The 13,781-nt window shown below is 40.7% G+C and overlaps 1 protein-coding gene across 4 annotated transcripts in view; it reads left to right on the forward strand.

Annotated features, from left to right (window-relative positions):
- ntm (neurotrimin) overlaps positions 1 to 13,781 on the forward strand; it is a 72,091-nt gene that overhangs the window by 57,547 nt on the left and 763 nt on the right. For 3 of the 4 annotated variants that reach the window (XM_061804261.1, XM_061804263.1, XM_061804264.1), the window contains 2 exons: positions 10,197 to 10,317; positions 10,447 to 10,598. In XM_061804261.1, coding sequence (XP_061660245.1) covers positions 10,197 to 10,317; positions 10,447 to 10,598 — 273 coding nt within the window. Of the gene's footprint in view, positions 1 to 10,196; positions 10,318 to 10,446; positions 10,599 to 10,687; positions 12,794 to 13,781 lie in introns of those variants that run through there. The other variant, XM_061804262.1, reaches the window with a different exon arrangement.

Raw genomic sequence — 13,781 nt, forward strand, 5'->3', positions numbered from 1 at the left:
ATAAGTGTGTCAATCGTTCACACGTAGCAATGTTATGCTAGCGAAGAACGTCTCATTCATTTATACGAGACGTGTATTAAAAATCAAATTTAGGGCATATCTTCGTGCAAACACAATCTGGTTAAGCTGATGGCCGTGAGCCAGCAAGAAATCAATACGTTTGTGCAGTCCGATCATCGCTAAATATCGCTCAACAAAGAATAAGTGTGTCAATCGTTCACACGCAGCAGTGTTATGCTAGCGGAGAACTTCGAATTCATTTATACGAGACATGTATTGAAAATCAAATATAAGGCACACCTTCGTGCAAACATATCTGTTCCGGTTGATATTAGATGGATTGAGTTGATGATGCAGTCTTCCACAAAGTTTGATCCATCAAAGGCATTTTTCGTACTGGGTCTTCGGTTTTGGAAAGGGTACGAATCGAACTCCACCAATTAGCCTTTCAGGATACCTGTCGTCACTATTACAAAGTCCGTGACTACACCTCTTAACCATATTTTTTGTTAAATAACCTAAATACGCGATAAAACTCTAACAAAACCTATACTGGACCATGCAATGTTGTCTGAGAAAATGGCGGGAGCAAAAAGGGGCGTGGTTTATGCAGATCTCTGGCCTCTGATTGGTCAGTGACGCGGATTCCGCAATATCCACGGAGGGGTCAATTATTAAGATGGAGGCACGCACTGGAAAGGAGAGGAATGAAGATTAGCCGAAGTAAAACAATATTTGTGCGTGAATGAGAGGGGCGGTGGGGGAAGAGTAAAGCTCCAGGGAGAAGAGATAGCAAGGGTGGATGACTTCAAATACTTGGGGTCAACAATACAGAGCAATGGTGAGTGTGGTAAGGAAGTGCAGAAATGGATCCAAGCGCGATGGAACAGTTGGCGGAAGGTGTCTGGTGTTCTATGTGACAGAAGAGTATCCGCCAGGATGAAGGGAAAAATTTATAAAACAGTGGTGAGGCTGGCCATGATGTACGGATAAGAGACGGTGGCCCTGAAGAAACAACAGGAAGCAGAACTTGAGGTAGGCTTCGTGTGAACAGGTTGGATAGGATTAGAAATGAACTCATTAGAGGGACAGCCAAAGTTGGATGTTTTGGAGACTTTGAGACTTTGATGGTTTGGACGTGTTCAGAGGCGAGAGAGCGAGTATACTGGTAGAAGGGTGGTAAAGATGGAGCTGTAAGGCAAAAGAGCGAGAGGAAGACCAAAGAAAAGGTTGATGGATGTTGTGAGGGAGGACATGAGGACAGTTGGTCTTAGAGAGGAAGATGCACGAGATAGGCTTAGATGGAAAGATGGAAAAAGATGACACACTGGGACAAGCCGAAAGGAAAAGGAGTCGGTCCAGGGCCCACTGTCACAGTCATTTCACCAGTCCAAAGGTCCAAATCCATACATATGGGGGGTTGAACAGCTCCAGAATGTGTACTCCTAGAAAAACTAAATATCTGCCAGTATTTTGCAACAAACCAACATATCATAACAATTTTCTAATGGATATTGAATAAAACAACAGACTGAGTCATGTTTACAGGGTTCGAAAACCCCAGTGGAGGGAGTTGTTTAACAGTCGTAGAGTTTCTAAATAATATGTTAAATGGCTCAACCCCTCTTGCTTAGCCCTCACCCCCTTAGGTCTCAAATGGATATAGACAAGACATCTGCATGCACCACCACTGTAGACCCACTCAATGACGTAACATACTAAAGGAATTGAAGAAGACTGGATTTGTGATGCGAACAACACACAAAATTCACAGTGAATATTTATCAAGTACAACGGTCTCCATTTTCTTTCATTTTCATCTTTTGAGGCATCCCTTTGAGTGACTAAATTGGTTGTTGCCCTTTTGTCATTGAAATTAGATATTACCCCATGTTGTTTACTGTCTTCGGTGGATGCTACACGCACTTTGTTTTTCCTTCAGAGGAGCTCCATTTTCTATTTTTATCTTCTATCAGCCCAATTATTTAGGTATTGTAATCTTGATTTAACCAATTATTAAGGGCCAATTAGGGATTGTGGTTGTATTTACATCTGCAACAATTACTTTTAGGTGTCTAAATTTTTTCAGACTTCATCGGGTGCAAACTTTTCTCTGAAATTGTTCATAAATTCAACATCTACTCATCTAAAAAACTCTACAGAGAGGGAGCAGTTCTTCATCTGTTGTCCAAGAATTCTGTTCCAATGTTGTCATCTTCTCCTATTTTGCCTTAATTTAGCATTTTCTGCACTTACCCTAAATAGAAAAAAATCTGACTAAACCGGCAGAATAGAGCACTGGTCATCCATGCGACTTCTTACATGGATAATACAACAACTGTTTCTAATTTAAAATCTTTTTCCTTCCAGTTCCTCTTTTTCTGAGCTATGGCAAAAATTACTTTTCCAGGACATTCTGTTCCTCAAAGCACTTATTTGAAATTACTCAAGGTCTGATGACCTAATTTTGTCAGTGAGTATTTTCACAGTCGTTTGGGAAGTAAAACACTATAAAGCTCTCACCCAGGTTCGACAGGACTGTTTCACGTTTTTGGTCAACAATCAAGTCTCAATTTTTCCTCAACTCTATCCAGCACCACAATGGGGCCATGAGCCAGACGCTGATATCCCCAGGTTTAGATAAATAATTTAAAACCATTTAGTACCTAAATAATCGATGCCAGCTCTCTTTAAGTATCTAAAAATATACCTTGTTACATTGGAAGTTACAAAAGTTGAAATCTTAAGTTCTTAAGGTGTAACAGCAATAACTCAAAAATAGTTTTAAACTTGGTTAAAATGAGAAATATCTGAATGATTAGGTCAAATGTTCCTAAAAGTAAAATAGAATAGAGAATAGGTTTTGGGATTCAGGAGAGATCGAATGGCTAATGTCATAGGCTAGGCTAATCCCGCCAGATATTAGTTAGCATTATTCTCGTTTAGTTTTCTGGAACCAATTCATTGCTGCCTTCTAATTCTTAATGCATATCACACAGATAATGAAAAGAGAAATGTACAACAACAGACCTCTGTAGCCTACCTGTCCTGAGAGTAAATAGCCCCTATTTCTCAAAATTTTCACTTAGTGTTGCACAATGGTGTCGAGCATTACCTCATGATTCACATGAAATCCCGAACAACGTTGTTTTTCTTAACCATCTCTCATTTTACCTTTCTAAAGACCAAAATCCCCCTTTTTTTTAATAACCACATATCTCCTCCCTAGTGTGATTGTTTTGCTTAAGCACCGGGTTTCAATTAATTTATCAAATGAAAATATGTTGGCTCAGTCAAAGTTATTCCCTCCCAACCTCCCAGCTCATTCGTAATTTTTTGTTTTAACACAAGTATTTTCGTCTCAACCTTGGTGATCAATAATTTCCGTTTCAGCAAAGTTAAACTTTTTTTGTAAACTTTCATATGCTTTACTTCAAACAATCTATACAATTGTAGAATACTTTAAAAACGGATACTGAATTAAGTATAGTATATGGATGACAGTACACATTAAAAATGATACATGATTATCTTTTTATACATTTTTCTCTCAAGTCTATTTGATTATTGCTCCAAAACATTGATGTAGGCATGTTTTTTTTTTTATCCTGAATCAAATCCTGTAAATATCTAAGGTTTTAAATTTGCAAATAAGCATTATAGCAAACATTATTTTATTGAAAGACTGGATGACCTTTTGATTGCTGAGTGACATCTCTTTCTGTCTACATCTGGTGGTTGAAATTAGGTATCACATATCAACTTTAGTCTTGCATCAAATATTTCTGCATAACAATTTTTGGCGTTGGTTTTTAATCTGAACATGTTTTAAATCAATTACTGATCACAAACATCGCAGGTTTCTGAACATTTACCCGATTAACGATCAACTTAGTCTATGTGTAGTCTTCATCTTCATTCTTCACTCTCTCCAGACAAGGGCCTCCTCGACATAATTTTACTCGTTTAATGAGATATGTGTTTGTTAAATTTGGAAAGCTGAATGCCAGCCATTTTTGACCATTTTGACTGATTTTTGAAGGCCTGCAGAAAATTGAGTTCTGTAGCTATATAAAAATGAAACCTAACAAAAGATGTAACCCTCTTCTTTCATTAGAAAAAAATACATTTCTACGTTTTACCATTCTTTCATAAACAGCAGCTGAACATTGGGAAGTTTCTTAAATACTAAGTTCAAGAAAAACTGAAAAACAGGTTTTTGTGAAAGCATGTATTTCATACATAACTTTCCCTTTGGTGCTTTTTTTGTGATACCAAAATTATCTAAACCATGCTTTTATACTATATAACAAAACAAAAAGTGGGCTTTGTTTGCAAAAAAAGTTTATTCCAAGAGTAACACAGCAGACAGCAGTGATTAATGAATTTTGCATGAACATTGAACTTTGTGTGTGCGCGTGAGCATGTGTGTTGGATCACATTATTTTATATACATACAGTGCTGTGTGAACATATGCGGCCCCCTTGAACTTTTCAACCTCTCGCCACATTTCACACTTCAAACATACAGATATAAAATTTTAATTTTTTTGTCAAGCATCAACAACTAGTGGAACACAGTCAAAAAGTGGAACGAAATTTATTTTATATTTTATACGTTTTTAACAAATTAAAACCTGAAAAGTGGGGCGTGCAATATTATTCGGCCCCTTTACTTTCAGTGCAGCAAACTCAGTCCAGACATTCAGTGAGGATCTCTGAATGATCCAACGTTGACTGATGATGATAAATAGAATCCACCTGTCTCTGTTTAAATGCACCTGCTCTGTGATAGTCTCAGGGTACTGTTTAAAGTGCAGAGAACATCATGAAGACCAAGGAACACACCAGGCAGGTCCGAGATACTGTTCTGGAGAAATTTAAAGTCTGATTTGGATGCAAAAAGATTTCCCAAGATTTAAACATCTCAAGGAGCGCTGTGCAAGCAACCATATTGAAATGGAAGGCGTATCAGACCACTGCAAATCTACCAAGACCCGGCCGTCGCTCTAATCTTTCACCTCGAATGAGGAGATGACTGATCAGAGATGCAGCCAAGAGGCTGGATGAACTGCAGAGATCGACAGCTAAGGTAGGAGAGTCTGTCCATAGGACAACAATCAGCCGCACACTGCACAAATCTGGCCTTTATGGAAGAGTGGCAAGTAGAAAGGCATTTCTCAAAGATATACATCAAAAGTCTCATTTAAAGTTTGCCACAAGCCCCCTGGGAGACACACCACACATGTGGAAGAAGGTGCTGTGGTCAGACGAAACAAAAATCAAACTTTTTGGCCACAATGCAAAACGAAATGTTTGGCGTAAAAGCAACACAGCTCATCAACCATAATGCACCATCTCCACTGTCAAACATGGTGGTTGCAGCCTCGGGGTTTGGGCCTGCTTTTCTTCAGCAGGGACAGGCAAGATGGTTAAAATTGATGTGTTACAGGCCTCAATTTGTTAGGCTGGCGTCACAAAGTTGATTTTTTTTTTTTTTCTCTTTGAACTGACCTCTCCTAGCTCTCCTGTTGGAACCCTGACAAGCAGAAGTGAAGAGAAGGAAAGAGCCGGTTGATACATCTTCCCCGGAAAGCACATCATTAATTCCAAGTACTTTTTATACAATTGCAGACCAAACTTAAATGTTTGATTGGTGGTTACTCAGCAACCATGTTGCTTGATTCAGGGTCACAAGTGAGTATCAATGATGAGGAATGGAATTCTCCCAGAGATGCAACACTCTGAGGCCACAGAGAGAATGAACACAGTGGAGTTCAATAATGTCAGTTCCACCAACCTTACCACAGCTGAGCCCTGGCTTACTCCAGTCGATATCAGCCACCTGAGCCCAGAACAACAGGAAGAGGTAAAGGGGGTCTTACATGAGCAATGTTGAGCATTTTCCTGCAACAGATGGGAAGATGAATGGAGCCAAATACAGGACCATTCTGGATGAAAACCTGTTGGAATTTGTAAAAGACCTGAACCTGGGACGGAGATTTGTCTTCCAACAGGACAATGATCCAAAACATAAAGCCAAATCTACAATGGAATGGTTCACAAATAAATGTATCCAGGTGTTAGAAGGGCCAAGTCAAAGTCCAGACCTGAATCCAATCAAGAATCTGTGGGCAGAGCGGAAGACTGCTGTTCACAAATGCTCTCCATCCAACCTCACTGAGTATGAGCTGTTTTGCAAGGAAGAATGGGCAAGAATTTCAATCTCTCGATGTGCAAAACTGATTGAGATATACTCCAAGCGACATGCAGCCATACTGTAGCAAAAGATGTTGCTACAATGTATTAATGCAAGGGGGCCAAATAATATTCCACGGCCCACTTTTCAGGTTTTTATTTGTTAAAAAAGTTTAAAATAGCCAATACATTTCATTCTACTTCAAAATTGTGTCCCAGTTCGTGATGATTCTTGACAAAAAAATGTTATATCTTTATGTTTCAAGCCTGAAATGTGGTGAAATGTTGAAAAGTTAAAGGGGCCAAATACTTTCACAAGGCACTGTAACACTACACGATGTCTCATGCTGAGTGCGCCAGAGAGTGGCATGACCACGGCCCTGAAAATCCCTTCTTTAGAAGCAGAGAAATAAATTTTTTTCCAAGTTGAGTAATTTTATGTTCTTCAGTCACTGTATGCATAATATTATTAATAGTACACAGATTTTGAAATGTTGGAGTTGAAAAATTAGAAAATTTCCTTGTCATCGTGGATCCAACGACAAAACTCAGGATTTGTGAGAACTTGGAAAGACATTTTTTTGCAATTACCAATAATCCTCTAATACAAGCTTCACACGGGACATTGACAAATATCGCTTATCTCTTCTAAATGGAGAAGATTTTACATCTTGAAAGACGCTAATTAGTTCCACAAACAGAAATGTCTCTTCTTCTTTGTTCTTGTTGCTTTGTTGTTCTTCGTTCTGAATGTCGTACCAGGGCTGCACCGACTGCCAGAGAAAAAAACTCTTGTGTGTTTTTACCAGTAAAACCAGTTCTGATTCTGGTAAAACATTGATATTAAAAGCTGTGGTGGGAAACAAAGGTTAAAAAAAATAACTTTATTAATTACTTTATGATTTAAATATCAACGCACGTGCACTTGTGTTTTAAGAAGAGCCTTGAGAACAAGAACAAGACTGTTGGGTGCATGCCTGGCCACCAGGTGTTAGCCTTCAAACCCCACCTCGAGGCTTGGCTCCAGAGGACCCGCATCCAGGAAAGTGAAACCCAAATCCATTGTTTTTACTCATCATAGGGGTTTTATACATAGAGTGTTCCCTCGCTACAACGCGGTTTTCTTTGTGGGCTCGCGATTACACTGATTTTTTTCTGCAGACCATTCTGAACCACACTAAGTACAAGAACCGCTGACCCGGGTGGGGGGTGGGGCGGCAGCCCTGTGGCGTTTCAGTTCACCCGCACAGCGAGTCACAGCTCAGTTCTCAAACATAATCGAATGTGGCATGTTTATAAGAAAATAAGAATATTCTCGCCGAGAAGAAAAAACGGTGCCAACATAGCCATGTAAGTTTTTGACTCACAAAAAGACACCTGTATCAAGGACGCTACAACAGATGCAGTTTTGATCTTTGGTTTCATTCTACAATTTAGTCGTGTACTTTTTTATTTTCAAATCTACACAGGTTTGGAGTTTGTGGCCCAGGCTGGAAAGAGTACTTTGAGAAGTTAATGAATGATGAGAATGGGAGAGAGGGTAGAGTAGAAGAGGCAAGTGTAAATGTCCACGAAGTGGCAATGATCAGTAGGGGGAAAGTTAGAAAGGGACTGAACAGAATGAAAAATGGAAAGACATTTGGTCATGATGACATACCACTAGAGGTATGGAAGCAATTTGGAGAGGTGGCTGTGGAGTTTTTGACAAACGTATTTAATAGAATACTAGCAGGAGAGAAGATGGGAGAAGAATGGCGAAAAAGTGTTTTAGTCCCCATTTTTAAGAACCAAGGCGACTTTCAGAGCTGTGGAAACTATAGAGGAATAAAGATGATGAGCCACACAATGAAGTTATGGGAAAGAGTAGTGGAGGCTAGACTCAGGACAAAAGTCAGTATCTGCGAGCAACAGTATGGTTTCATGCCTAGAAAGAGTACCACAGATGCATTATTTGCCTTGAGGATGCTCGTGGAAAAGTACAGAGAAAGTCAGAAGGAGCTACATTGTGTCGTTGTAGACCTAGAGAAAGCCTGTGACAGAGTACCAAGAGAGAAACTGTGGTACTGCATGCGCAAGTCTGGTGTGGTGGAGAAATATGTTAAAATAGTACAGGACATGTATGAGGGCAGCAGAACAGTGCTGAGATGTGCCGTAGGTGTGTCAGAAGATTTTAAGGTGGAGGTGGGACTGCACCAGGGAAATGCGCTGAGCCCTTCCCTGTTTGTGGTAGTAATGGATAGGCGGACAGATGAGGTTAGACTGGAATCCCCTTGGACTATGATGTTTGCAGATGATATTGTGATCTGCAGTGAAAGCAGTGAGCAGGTGGAGGAACAATTAGAAAGATAAAGGCACAGGAGATTAATGAAGATTAGCTGAAGTAAAACATAGTATTTGTGCATGGATGAGAGGGGCGGTGGGGGAAGAGTGAAGCTCCAGGGAGAAGAGATAGCAAGGGTGGATTACTTCAAATACTTGGGGTCAACAATACAGAGCAATGGAGAGTGTGGTAAAGAAGTGAAGAGACGGGTCCAAGCGGGGTGGAACAGTTGGCGGAAGGTGGCTGGTGTTCCATGTGACAGAAGAGTCTCCGCTAGGATGAAGGGCAAAGTCTATAAAACAGTGCTGAGGCTGGCCATGATGTATGGATTAGAGATGGTGGCACTGAAGAATCAACAGGAAGCAGAACTTGAGGTAGCAGAAATAAAGATGCTGAGGTTCTCGCTCAGAATGAACAGATTGGATCGGATTAGAAATGAGCTCATTAGAGGGACAGCCAAAGTTGGATGTTTTGGAAACAAAGTTCGAGAGGCCAGACTTCGATGGTTTGCACATTTTCAGAGATGAGAGAGTGAGTGAGTATATTGGTAGAAGGGTGCTGAGGATGGAGCTGCCAGGCAAAAGAGCGAGAGGAAGACCAAAGAAAAGGTTGCTGGATGTGGCGAGGGAGATCATGAAGACTTGGTGTTTGTGAGGAAGATGCATGAGATAGGCTTAGATGGAAAAAGATGACACGCTGTGGTGACCCCTAATCAGGACAAGCCGAAAGGAAAAGAAGAGAAGACAGGACCATTCTGGAAGAAAACCTTTAGGGGTCTGCAGAAGATCTGAGACTGGGACAGAGATTTATCTTCCAACAGGCCAATTTTCCAAAACATGAAGCCAAATCTACAATGGAATGGTTCACATATCAGGTGTTAAAATGGCCAAGTCAAAGTCCAGACTTGAATCCAATGGACAAACTTTGGGCAGAGCTGAAGACTTTTTATTTGTTATAAAAATTTTAAAATTTGAATCCACTTCACGATTGTGTCCCACTTGTTGTTGATTCTTGACAAAAAAAATAAATTTTATAACTTAATGTTTGAAGGCTGAAATGTGGCGAAAGGTTGAAAAGTTCAAGGGGGGCGAATACTTTCACAAGGCACTGTACATTCAAGTTCAATGGGAAATTTCAAATTTTATCAACGTAAATATCTGAATATGGTATGATTTTTAGGATTTTCCTATTTTTTCCTGGTTATACATGGCAAAGAAAATACTAGAAATACAACAAAAAACAGTCTTTAGAAACACTCGCGAAGGTACGTACTCACGCTATGAACAGGCAATGGCTTGAGTATGAGTGACCGCTTGACTTGAAGTGGGCAGTGGCTCGTCTCAGCACTGCCCTATGCGTGTTTGGGATCGCTTGGCTCAAGTCAGCTACCTGGTCAACATGGGTTTAGCTTTGCCTGGGTGCTAGGACACTGAGAACTGGGTCGAAAACCAAGGCATTTTTTATGCAAAGTTTTTTGGTTGAACACAGATTTGTACAACAACCGAGAAGTTCGAATTCTGAGATTCCACCGTGTACGTGGGTGTCTGTATGTATGTGTGCGTGTGTGTATGTGTTTATATATATATATATATATATATATATATACACACACACACACACACAATACTTTTTACCTCTCGTACATTATTTTTTTCTTTCATTGTGTACGTTGTTATAGATGCTCCAACTGTGTCTGAGGGAAGAGATATTGGTGTTGCACTGGGACAAAGAGGCGTGCTTGAGTGTGAGGCTGATGCAGTGCCTGAGGCAGACTTTGAGTGGTATAAAGGTGACCGGAGGTATTGACTTATTAAGTTTCACACACAGTTTCAAACAGAACATTTTACGTTTGTCTGTTGCCTGTTAAAAGTTTTAAATTAGACACATTGATTTATTTATTTATTTATTTATTTTTCTCTCCCCTTTAGGTTTACCAATGGCTTTGAGGGCATGGAGATTGTTAATACCGGATCACTGTCAAAGCTGACATTTTTCAATATGTCTGATGGTGACTATGGTAACTACACCTGTGTTGCTGTCAACAAACTTGGGAGCTCTAATACAACCTTTCTTTTGTATGGTTAGTCCATTAAATTTCCCATTTACACACCCTTTAAAAATAATGAAACACTTGAGACAAATTCTTTCATTTTCCTGTTTATTAACCAGTTGCTTTCCAGAAATGTAATGAAATTCACATCATTCATCATGCAGCAAACCAATGACCCAAAGCACACTCCCTGTCCTCAAAGAAACGGTACAGAAAGTCTGGTAAAGCATTGTAAATAAAGGATGCAAATGTTCGATTATGTCAATGAGTCACAGGCTTTGAGTTATTCTGAGAAAAGGAATCGCAACAAAATACCGAATGCTATGACCATCTACCGATCTATTTTTAGAAATAGGAACAGATCACGGGATTCGACCCAGAATGCACGACTCACAATACCAGGTACAGTTCGGGAAGAGAATTTATTCAATCCAAGGTCGATACGCAGGCAGGCAGTCCAAACAAGCAACAGTGTCAGAATCACAAGGCTAAGAGGAAAGGTCGTCAACGAAGCAGGGTTCGGTACACAAAGGATCAAAGACATGAACATGGAACTGTAGGAATGTGACATCAGGGTATAATGATTTGGCAAACTAAGACACACACACGCGAAGCTTAAATACATTGTCTAATTATCCCAAATGAGGTGCAGGTGAGGAAGCTGCTGCCGAAGGCTGCGGCGCCCGGTGCGTTGGCATGGCCACACCCCTGACAAATACAGCGGTATCTTGACCCATGCTGCTATTTTATTATGACTTGCGTGCCAATATTTAATTTAAGAGTTCTCAATGATTCAATCCAATGTCTTTTATTTTCACATTTATCTTTTATTTTTGTTTTGTGTCACTGATGTTTTAGTGATAGATTTGGCTGACTTTGGTGCAGGCAGTATGGGTTCATTTCCCAAACAGTTATGATGTGATGATGAATCTCAATGGTTGTCTCTTTCTGTATTTGTGAGTGATGATCAGTTCGGTGTAGTCTGCCTTCCACTTGAACTAAGCTCGGATACGTTCCAGCGCTCTGTGGCGGCATGATGGGCGACTGGTTAGCACATCTGCTTCAGAGCTCTAAAGACCTGGGTTCAAATCTGCCCTCACCTTTGTGGAGTTTGCATGTTACTCCCATCCATGTGTGGGTTTTCTTTGGGTACCCAAGTTTCCTCCCCCATCCCCAAAACCTGCATGGTAGGGTAACTGAAAAATCTAAATTGCCCATATGTGGCTACGCTCTCATCCATCGGGGTGAACCCCAATGTACAGGTGCCGAGCCGGTGGGCAATAAGGATAACCACACCTGCTCAGCGCCTCTCACTGTGGGCAACTCCAGAGTGGAACAGAATTCAACCCCTTTAGAGAACAATGGTGCCAGACCCCAAGCAGTACGTCGAGGCGAGTCCGACTATATCTAGTCGGAACTTTTCGACCTCACACACATGGTCGGGCTCCTCTGCTGCCAGAGAGGTGCCATTCCATGTCCCTAGAGTTAGTTTCTAGATTTTCACCTCTAGGGCTGGCCTCCAGAAGGGCGCCCCGGTATACCGCGTCTAAGCAAGGGAAACCTGAATCCATTTGTTCTACTCATCATGGGGGTTTATTGAGCCATATTTTGTCTGGTGCCTCACCTAGAACGCGCTTCCCATCAGTAACCCTACCACGGCCGTAAGGCCCTCGACAACTTAGCTTCTAGTACAGGGGTGGCCAACCAGTCAGAGATGAAGAGACACATTTTTCTCTGTTATAGCAAAGAGCCACATCATACACATCAAAGAGCCATATAATACACACGGATATCGTTCCCTGCTCAGACACATACAGTACCTTTGCTCAGCCAGATTTACTGTAAATGTCGCACATCAACATTAGAATAAAAATTGACTCCTACAAAGTACTAAGACCACAGGCCAGCAATTTAAAAAAAATAATAAAATTGTGTGCTCTCACACATACAAACTACCAGTTCAACCTAGTCTTGTCTTGTATGTCACAGTTTTCACCTAATGCAACACTAAAATACTCACATAATTGGACGTCTAAGTACAACTGTGAATCTGTAGCCAGGCCAGTGTCAGATGTTCTCTGTTCATCAGTGTGGTGGGACAATTAAAGGTCTGACACCATTTGTTTAAAATAGCTGTTTCCAGAGGACACAAGATTTCAACGATGTCACCAAGGCATTTTTTTGAATAAATTACCCTTGAATGTATAGCTTTTTGGCCCTTCCACTGTTCCAAGCCACATAACATGAGGATACGTCTTTGGATGATTCTTTTTTGTTTTTTAATGCATCTGCTTTTCTGTGTGATTTTTCTGTGACTAACTAGTGACTGGGAAGTTTAGTCCCTTTTGGAAATCCCAGGTCGATGTTAGTGTGGAGTTAGCTGAAGTGAAAATTTTAAGCTGTGAAATGCGCTAGATATCTGACACAAAGATAGAGTGGCTTGCTGGTGCGCTCAACCCCTCCCCCCTCAAAAAAAAGAACTTCCCCACTCTGGTAAACACGTTGTGTTCATCCACATATTTTCGTTTAACTGTGCATTTTCCCTGGCATTTAGAGAGCCAAATTTAAAAATTTTCTCCAAAGATCCTTATCTGAGTGCAAAACGTCTGAGCTATTTTCATTCAATACCAAAGCCACATTTGTGAAAATACCAGGCTCACGTGTTTGTGGTTGGGAGACGCAGGGAAAATGTATTCTCTGTGCCGAGGTCATCGTGCTCGGTTCACTCTTCGTTCTCTTGTTGCACAGCTGAGCTGGGTTGGGGGAACAGTAAAAGCCACTCTTCCCGGTCGCGATCATGACCTCCCCCCCCTTTCTTACCCTCCAGCCAATCACAGGGCACATTGAGACAAACAACAATTACACTCACAATCACACATATGGGAAATTAAGTGTCTCCAATCAATGCATTTTTTTCGGGATGTGGGAGGAAACCGTAGTACCTGGAGAAAACCCACACAGGCACTGGGAGGATATGCAAACTCCACACAGATTGGGCCGGAATTTCAGTCAATAAACATATTTGTATTTTGATTATTTATGTTGACACATCTGACAACAACCAGCACTCCGGTTGATCAGGAAGATATTGCTTACATTTGTGAAAATGGTCAGTACGAGCTGTACTAATTCTTACTGTTTCATTTTTCTCTTTTCACAATAAACCGTCTCTCTGTGACATGGCTTCCATTTGCATGCTCTCTTTATCATTGT

The sequence above is a fragment of the Syngnathoides biaculeatus genome, chromosome 18 (assembly GCF_019802595.1).
Source record: "Syngnathoides biaculeatus isolate LvHL_M chromosome 18, ASM1980259v1, whole genome shotgun sequence".
NCBI classification, from domain to species: Eukaryota; Metazoa; Chordata; class Actinopteri; order Syngnathiformes; family Syngnathidae; genus Syngnathoides; species Syngnathoides biaculeatus.